This window comes from Morone saxatilis, unplaced genomic scaffold (genome assembly GCF_004916995.1).
Source record: "Morone saxatilis isolate NCDOM2014 unplaced genomic scaffold, NCSU_SB_2.0 Contig7, whole genome shotgun sequence".
Taxonomy (NCBI): Eukaryota; Metazoa; Chordata; class Actinopteri; family Moronidae; genus Morone; species Morone saxatilis.
This window is the reverse complement of record NW_023340246.1, coordinates 4,265,564-4,275,702: the sequence shown is the minus strand read 5'-3', so window position 1 is coordinate 4,275,702 and position 10,139 is coordinate 4,265,564. Positions and strand designations below refer to the sequence as shown.

General features: G+C 42.1%; 1 protein-coding gene across 1 annotated transcript in view; it reads right to left on the bottom strand.

The window, feature by feature from the left end:
• emilin1a (elastin microfibril interfacer 1a) overlaps nt 1-9,914 on the bottom strand; it is a 23,182-nt gene extending 13,268 nt beyond the window's left edge. Inside the window, exon 1 of the mRNA XM_035679240.1 lies at nt 9,533-9,914. Coding sequence (XP_035535133.1) covers nt 9,533-9,648 — 116 coding nt within the window. The 5' untranslated portion in view covers nt 9,649-9,914. The remainder of the gene's footprint in view (nt 1-9,532) is intronic.
• Between the last annotated feature and the right edge of the window lie 225 nt (nt 9,915-10,139).

Below are 10,139 nucleotides of genomic sequence, written 5' to 3'. Positions count from 1 at the left end.
GGGGGGGGGGGGGGATTAAGCTCAGCCTGGAGTCAACACCAAAACGAGCATAAGTGAATGTCATTTGGCTGAAATCAGCCAGTGTTCATGCATCCAAACAGTTCTGTAAATCCCTTTCCAGAGATTTGCGGTTCTTCACGGTGATCTACATTCCTCATTCTCCTCCAGCTATACGCACTGAATTGTATTACGTCTTGTTTTGCTATTCTGTGGTTTTGTTGCATTGTATTTAATGTTTCTATCAGAGCTTGGAGCGATGTTGATTCCAAAATCTGCCACCATACATCTGAAATCAGCCAACGTCAGTGCTTCCAAACACAGCTGTCTCTCCTCCTCATGCATTCCCAGAGTCTTGCGGTTCATCGCAGTGATCCTTATTGCATTATGCCGTGTGAGGGGTTTTGCTGGGTTATCTTGTTCTGAGGTTTGTTATACTGTGCTGTGTATGTTGGACTAAAAGTTGACTAGAAGAAACAGGAATCTAACATCTCCATCAGGAGTTGGACCAGTGCAGATGGGATAGGCAACATGTAAAAAAAGACAGCAGTGATATATCAAAACAGCTCCGTCTCTTCCCCCTGCAGTTCAACTGTGTTATTTTTTTTGTCACTGTGATTCAGTGGGCCAGCTCTGCCAATGTATTATCCTGACTTACTGACTCTCAGGGTCACAGACACAGCAGATAGTATAAAGTATAAAGTTGGCAACGTTAACACCCTATCTTCGCTGATGGAGAACAGGCACTGTGTCTCATATAAATAAACCATCCCTTTTTTTTCACAACTGAGCAGACACAGATGTGGATGCATACGCACACATACACACGCATACACACGACTCCCTCCGTCTCTCACACTTACTGTACATACCACCCTCCCTGCTGGTTTATTTTCCATCTTTCCATCACGGACTCCTCACTCCAGTGAAATATATAATAGGATCTTTTATATTTGTAGGAGAATGACTAAGTGTTAGAGCAGCACTGAAAGAGTGTGTATGTGCGTGTGTGTGTGTGTGTGTGTGTGTGTGTGCTTGTGCCGGGGCATATGCGTACAGAGAATTTGTTTATTTGCGCCCCTGCATGTGTGCCTGCAAGCAAGTTTTCTGTCGCATGGGTGACACCTTCAAAACAACATTTCAGCACCAAAACCCCTCAACCCCCCCATTCACTCTCTCTCTCTGTCTCTCTCTAACCGGCGTGAAGTTAAGCATTCCAAACAGTAATCCAATAAAGTCCCATTAATCCAAATGGCCGCAGAGAAATCGCTTAGATGAAAGTCCACTAACTAGACTTGGCATCGTTTCCATAAGTGTAAAACACAATTAGAAGCGCGCACACAACATTTAACAGACAAACACACACATTTGTACATTCACAAGAGACTCACAGGCAGACGAGGCACTCACACAGGCAGTAAGACATGCAGATGCACACGTACACACAAAAATAATGAGTGACCTGCTTAGTTTTCCACTTTACTTAAACATAATAGCATGCACCTTTATTAACTGATGCCAATTCCACACAAAGGTTGCAGTTGACAGCCTAACAAGGTGTTTAACAGATAATTGAGTGTGTGTGTGTGTCTGTGTGTGAGCTTGGTCTCCCTTCAATGGCGTATTCATCTCCCTGTTTCCCTTACAATATCAGCATCACAAGAAAACACGGCACATAAACAGTCCAGTTCCTGCACATATTACTGAGTGTTTATAACTACAATATGTATTTGTGGAATGCTTATCCGACAGCAGCAGATATAGACAGAAATTTAACTACACATACAATGCTTTCTTTGAGTTTAAACTCCCTTGTTTGAACCGTCAAACCTCAATGCCCCGTTAGCGGACTGGTCTTTACAGACTCATGCTGTGTAGCCAAACATTGTTAAAACCTACAAACCTTTATTTGAAATTCTAGTGGAGATCCCAAGTTTCCAAATATACCAAATACATCAGATTGAATTTTGGGGTAATATTTAGCCCCATTTGGGTCTCATGCTTCCCTTAAAACACCTATAGAAGTGACTGTGTGCTGTATCAGAGACAGTTAACTAGACGTGGACTGGCTAACCAACCAGTTAGTCCTCTCTCTTGTAAAACCAAAGAATTTGTGTCGTACTTTGTTTCAGTTCTACAAGTAGGAAGACTTGAATGCATTTCCTACCTTGTAAAACATTTGAAAAGCCAGTTTTGTAAAACCATTTTAAATCCTGGTCGAATCAGTGGAAGAGTATTTCAACTGCCAGGTGCTTGTGTGTGTGCATATTTGTGCACGTGTGCGATACAAACCAAAACCATTGCAAGTGCTAGTTTAAAAAAACTTTTTTGCCACTTGGGGACAGTGGAAACAAGCTGTAACACAACGTTAACATGTTATTACCTTTTAAATTATTATGATGTACTTGTTAGCAGACAGTTGCTTATTTACACACCAGATACAGTAACATTATCATTTGAAATTACGTTTCACCCAGCCAATGCATGTCCAACATTCAATCTGCTTTTGGTCTCCACCAACTGGTAAAGGTGTCCTAAACCTGTAAAAAACAAAACAATGAGCTGAAATTTGCTATTAACCTCTATATAGCTGAGGGAAAGAGTCTGGTAAATTCTCTGCATGTTTGTCCTTACAAGCGATCACTTTCTTGTCACATGAACCATTATTGCAACACAAACATATTGACTATAGCAGTTTAAAAGGGAAAGAAATGAGAAAACAGTGTGTTGACATGGACATATATAATGAAAGGTGCAAACAAGGAAACAGACAACACTAAAAAGGGTGAGGGTAAACTCTGCTATACCATCAAATGACAAAAACTTGGCACAGGAAGTGGGATTAGAACATCAAACCCAAACCACCTTCTATGCATTTTAATTAACACAAATACACTTTGTCCTTCACCTATAGACATACATACAAACAATGCTTTCATTACCTCTCTGCCAGGGACCGAGCAATGAAACTTCCATTGTACACGTCTTATTTTTATTTATAGAGCCATAACTCAGCGGGAGTGGAACTCTTGCACCTGTCTGAGCATCACTTTATTTCCCAATAAATATCACCCCCTTATAAAACCGCAGACAGACACTTCATAGTCAAGCAGGAAGTTGCAGTCTGACGTCTCAACCCACACATACCAGGTTCATTTTATTCAACAGCATCTCTGCATGAGCCTGACAGAGAAGAATTTGGGGTAAAACTGGAATAGTCAGTAACAAAAGTGACATGGAGAGTAAGTGGGAGGAAGAAGGAATGAAAGAAAGAAAAGGGGGAGCTGAGGTTTTACTACTTAAACAAAGAAATCACTTGACGGCGCCTATTGTTGAGGGATCTGTCATTTAGCTTCAAGGGAAGGCTTCGACAGCGACCTGAATGAGTGGATGGAAAGGGGTGTGTCTCACTGTTTGAACTGCGGCCCAAAAGGTCAAGCACCCCTCCAACGTCCTTTTAAAGGTATACCCCTAAACACACACCGAAAAGCACACAGACTGTCACAGACGACAACATACACACTCGAGTGCACTCACTCACACTTGAGTGATCGCACGGCGACAGACAACCCGCACACACACATTCTTCCAGTCTCTCTGTGCTGTCTTAAAATGCAGCTTTACTCGCACACACACCATTTTCCCTTTGGCCTCATTCCAACATCAAGGGACAGTGTGACTGTGTAAACTTCTCTCTGATTGTTTAGCCTGGCGGTCACAGAGATATACGGAGAATGTCCAATGATCCTGCCATTCGCCTTAGCATTATTGCTCAGATACGTCAGTGTTCGGAGGTCGGCATGGGTTTTTTTGTAGCTCACTTGAATGTTAACCATTTATGGAGGCATGTGCATTTGAAACATAAGCCTCCTCAAAGCCCTAAAACTGCAGTTTACCAAAATAGTACAGACTATTTATGCAGGTAAAACTTTATTAGCTGTTCTGAAGTGCAATGTTCAGTTGTGTTGAGAGGAGGTTTATAGTTCCAATTGTTCATGTGTGGTGGTACGGGATGAACATTGGGAACGGATCCAAATCTCTAATAGTATTCTGTAACTTTATCTAAACAAGGTTAAGAAAGCTTTCTCAAATGAAATGCATGCTGGGAACTATGTTAATTAGGTTACAATGGCTGTGACTGGAAAGGATCCCTTTTCCCACATTTGTATTACCATATATAATGAGATTTGTTTACGGCCCTAATTAGCAGAAAGCAGAAAATCACACAGACGAAGTGAGTTTGGATACTTTCCAAGGTTTGGTCAAGAAGAGGACAATCCTGTTACAGTCTAATTGCCTGGCAAGGTGCATTTTGGTATGCTATCACCATTGTAGTGAGATGTTACTTGTGAGAAATATATCATCTTGAAGCTTTTACATAATTGTGTCTTTCGGACCACTAAGAAACAGGAGTCTACAGCCATGCTAGCGGCTTGTGAGGCTGTACTTACTTGAGCTACTTAGGTTAAAGGTCTAGTGTGTAGGATTTAGTGGTATCTAGCCGTGTAGTGCAGATTGCAACTCACTCGCTTCACCTTCCCCTTCCAAGCATGAAGGAGAAACTACAGTGAAAGTAAAACGCAGGAAAAATCTGAAAGGTCGGCTTTGGTTTGTCCATTCTGGGCTATTGTAGAAATGAGGCGGTCCAACATGGTGGACTCCATAGAAGGTGTATCTGTAAAAAAAAAAAAAAAAGCTAATTTGAAGGTAACAAAAGAAAATCTTATTTTCAGATGATTATACACTCATGAAAACATAGTTGCCAATACTTCCTTCTGTTACACTCTGGACCTTTAAATGCAAACATGCTAATATGCTCACAATTACAATGCTAACACGGTGATGTTTAGCAGCTATAATATTTATCATGTTCTAAAGTTTAGCATGTTAGCATACTGACGTGCTAATTAGCGCTAAACACAAAGTGCAGCTAATGTAATTAGTTGAGTGACATGACATTTGTCAAATTTGACTTGATGATGGCCAAACATGAAAAATGAATCATCATCGCAAGTTATTGCGTTTCACCCCAAGGGGGACATGAATGTCTGTAGTAAATTTCATGGAAATTCATTCATTGTCAAGGCATTTCACTCAAAACCACAAATTTCTACTTCATGGTGGTCCTGGAGGAAAAATCGATCCAATAGTAGTTGAGATATTACCATTACCATCCACGGAGCCAAAAATGCAGCTGACATCAGAATCAGTGCCCTTAAGTGCAGACAGAGATCCAATCCAGTTACAGTCAGCGTTTATTCTTGAACTGCAGTAGGATCAGTTTACCTTAAGCTTATAATTTTAAATCAAAGGGCATGAATAGATGGATAAAATCTATAACTTACAAGCTCATAACTGGTAACCTTACACTGGCAGCTGTACATTTTAATATCTACTGTGTGTTTTGAGCCAATGGTTAGATGTGACTTTTTTCCTTATGATGGACAAGAGGCCAATTACATTTGTCATCGTCGTAACTGATTAACATTCTGAGGTTTCTGCACACAATGAAGCTGTAATGAGTTATTACAGCAGTCTGCTTATGCTGCACTGGTACCACTGGGGTTGATTCGTTTCTCCAGGGCAATTTTTAAAAGAAGCTTAGTACAGACAATAAGTCTCTCTCTATGCCCAGATTTCCTATCCCTACAGCATTCTTAAGGATAATTCCTTATATATACTCTATCACCATTAGAATATATGAATTGCTGACCTCCTACATTTCCCAAACTTCCTTTCAACCACAGAAACAGCCATACTGAATGTAGGCAGAGCAAAGAAATGTCTTTATTACAGTAACATTCTTACTGTAACAAATTTTATGAGTGGATCTGTGACTGAAATTTTCCAGCAAGGATATATCCATGCAGGACAGTGATACATAGTGTGCGGTCAAGGCTAGTCTGGCACTCACTTTGGGCGATACAGTCATGCCAGAGGTGTTGCATGGGGTTGAGATCAGGGATCTGTGTAGGTCAGTCAACTTCTTCCACACCAAACTGGGAAAAGCTTTTCTTTATAAGCCTGGCTTTGTGCAGAGGGGCACCGTCACACTGAAACAGGAAAGGGCTTTCCCCTGCTGCCACAAAGTTGGAAGCACATTATATGATATTACATATAGGGTTCATTCATGGGGCTAAACCCGAGCCCAAATCATGAAAAAACTGGACAGGCACTATGCAAATAGTCCAGTCTTCTGTGGACGATATGCAAATCTGCACAACATCCACTTTAATTACAATAAGGTCAGACATGTCGGAAAATCTGTAATTTCTGATTATTCCAGAAAAATCACCTCCCTGATTGCTTATTTCTTACATACTAGCAGCATTTGTTTCCACAGTGATGTCTGAGGTAGCTGTTGTGTTTTGTTGTACCTTTAGGCACAGCATTCACTTCAATGACAATGGTTTTTTACATGCCTGACGAATTCTGTTCATTTTGCTATAGGAAAGTGAAAAATAGTATGTGTCTCCGCCCCATGATTCAGATCCACTCCAAACTTTAATGGGTTCTTCCTTGCCCCGTGCTACAAACTTCCACCAAGTTTCATTAAAATCAGGCCAGTAGTTTTTCCATAATCATTCTGACAGACAGACAAACAAACAATGGGTACTGTCCACACGCTTTTGGCCCAGAACATTAAGTTTGTCAGAACTATCACCTCTTCGCTCTCCAGTTTTTCCTGTTACAATCCACAAAGCAGAAGGCCGTTAAATAACCAACTAAAAAATTCCATGTCAACACAACATCTGGAACTGGAGTGTCTGAACAAGAGCAACGGGTGTGCATATCTTTATGGATGGCCCCTGTATGGAGCAGCCCAGTGCTAATTTAAAGAAAAAAGTGGAAGAGGAAATAAGTATGATTAATGAGAGGAATATGCTCTGTATCTCCGCCTTGCTCCCCTCCAGTGTTGATCCAATGTCTTGTCTTTCAAACTGTACATGATCCTAAACAGATCAGCAGTCCACCTGCACCCAGCCCCCTCGCTTCCCCTGTCGCTGTCTGGAGCTGACGGGATGACGTGCAGCTCTGACACTTTGGCAGGAGATGTGTCGGAGAGCTCTGGGTCCTCCTGAGCTCTGGGTCCTCCTGCTGGATGTCTTCAGTTCATTCAACAGCCTTTACCACGTATGGAATACTTCACACATCTGTCAAAACAGATCAATTGAGTTCAAACGGATGTCAGAGGGGCAAACCGCATTGCCACGGGCCAGCGCATTCTTCACCCTGATGCGTCACTTTGTGTGTGTGTGGTTTGTATGTGTGTGCATGTCACAGGCCAGCCATGCTGACTCCTTCATAGCCTACTGGTTTCAGCAGGGGGAAGGCATTTAAGGACCCGGGTCTCCTGTCTGTATTCACTCTTTCATGCTCTCTTGTCACGCCTGCTTGACTTCTCTCCCTTTTCTCCAAAGTCTCCTTTACTGGGCTGCCGTATTTTCCCCATCTTTCTTTTTTGTCCTGTCTTCTTGCCTTCTTCTCACTTACCTCACCTTCTCTCAATCGGATAATGTATATTTTCCCCTCTCCTCTATTCACCTATCCTTCTCTTGACTTCTCATCACTCACTTCAACAGTTCAGCTTTATCATACACCAACGAGGCCAACCACAGCAGCAGCAGCACACTGTGCTCAGATGTGGAGAGAAACCTGATAGAAGCTCATATTGCAGGAGCTCAAGTCCCAGAAGCCTGGCCAGCCTTGCATACACACATACACACACGCTAAGTACAAACACATGCAGGCATGCAGGCAGACATATACCACATGTGAGAGACTCTGTCATCCATTCACCCAAACATTCTGTTGTGACCCCTTTTATTTACACACACGCACACACATTATCAGTCATTCAATTTGCCAAAAGCACACAAACAAGTCACAAACACACACACACACATCTGTCCATAGAGGTGAGGGGGTGGTCCACACACGGGGCCCTCAGGCAGAAGCTCAATTACATGATAATAACACACTATGGGGCTGCAACAGCACAATAAAAACATACATGTGTTGGCTCACTGACAGTATGAACAGCTTTATGAGCAGACACTCCAACAGCCATGTCTGATTTATGAGCGACTATTAATCAACCGTCACTGAGATCTAAATGATTTCCTTACTGTCCCATAAAGGAGGGCAAGATGGTAGTTTAGGATTGTTAAAATTCCAAGATTATACATTAGCAGTCTTCTGGATTAATGATGTCCAGCTCAAGTTCAGTACCCCCTGCAACTTGTCACTCCCCCGCAGAGCCCATTCACCTTCACTTCACTGGAAGATGCTGTTTGCCAGAATGATAAATTCCCCTCGAGGCTGAGGCTGGGAGTGCTGCTGGAAATTCAGGCCCCCTGAAAAGTTTTCACTTGGGGCCCTGAAACAGTAAATATATATAATCCCCGTAAACCCTGTCCAGCTCTGGGCCCCTTGAATCATCACAGCCCCCCACACACCCATCACCCCCCATTCAGAGAGCCCCCCTGCAGAGTAAGAGATATTAATCAACAATAAGATATTTCCTCTAAAAATACAATTTTACACCATGTCTACTTCTGCTAGGGCTACTCGGATAGTTCTACATTATGGACTCTGAAAGAGACATTCTGCCCCATCGGGGAGGATCTTTGTTGTTGTTGTAAATTAATTGAGTATCTAAATAGGAGCTGTGTTTATTAAAGTAACAGTGAAACATATTAGGGCTGCCAGCAAAGATCACCTTCAGTATCAATAAACCGGTCATTTAAAAAAATTAATAATAATAATTAACTAATTAACCACAGATTTTCCAGAACCCAGAAGTTCCCCCTGGGATTATCTGATTCATTCTGAATTCTGATTCATCTTCAGACACCATTTTCTTTCACACTAACAAAGATATTTAATTTACACTGATATAAAACTGAAAAGCAGCAGATCTTCACATCTGGGCCCTGCAATCAATTGATTAATCAATTAATTATTTGGTTAATATTGTACACTAAACTACAATACAACTACAATGAATAGCTCAGGCTTTTATTTGCTTCAGTTTCTGAAACCAACCTGTCTTTATTTGGGATAGGCCTTTAATTCCTTTTGCACAAAACTCTTGCTCAGGAAAGATGGGAAATAATATCACATTGTTTCATTTAAACCAGTATGAATATTCTTGTATAAAAATTAGGCTATGGAATAACATATCGATTAGGAACTCATTTGATCATTTCATACTATGGTGCTCCTCAGTGATTGAAGCAGTCGACCCAGTGGGCTTTAAGAGGTTTTATACATCCAAAGAACTTCTCTAAATTTTGTTAAGAACGACCCACTGGAAGCCCCGAAAGGACCCCTAAAGGTCCCCGGACCTCACTTTGGGAACAACATGACATGAGCAGTTAAGGGGACCCTCCGCACCCATCATAAAGCTTAAATCAACATGTTTTTCAATGGAGCTTTTGAACAGCAGCTCTTCTCTTTTTTTCTGAATTAAATCTGCGCGAGCCACCTGATAACGCTGACGCACGTGTGATTGTGCGCGTGTAGGTCCTACCTGTGTCTGCTGGCCGCTCTCTGTCCCGTCTGAATACTGGACTCCGAATACCCAAGACCCCAACTGACCCGGGGCAACAAGAAAGCAAGCAGGTAAAATAGCGTCTCCATCCTCATATCCAGCGTGGGTTAAAAGCAAAGAAATGTCATTTAGCTCCAAAGTTTATCCTCGAAAAGAGTCCCGGTTACTGTGCGTTATCTTCAGTGACGGGCTGTCGGTGAATGAAGATGGAGAGCCATGAGTTTCACAGAAACTCCGCACTCCCAGTCAAGTGCATTTCAGACGGCAAACTGCGGCTGAGGCGGTGGAGTCTGAATGCTGCTGCTGCTGAAGTTTCCTGTCAGAGCTCCAGCAGTCATGCCCGCTCAGGGTCTCTCTCTCTCTCTCTCTGTATGGGTCCCTCTCCCTCCCTCCACCCTCATGGGCAACTTTTCTGTTCTGACTCTGAATTCAGCTCCACTCATTTCACTTCCATTCAACTGAAATTGCTTCAGGTGATTTCGACCTCGCCGAAAGGCATTTTACAACAAAGTAACAAGGAAGGCGGTCCAAAAGAAACAGGGAAAGTTCAGAAAACGTTAAAGCCCCTGACATTAAAGTTTAAAAC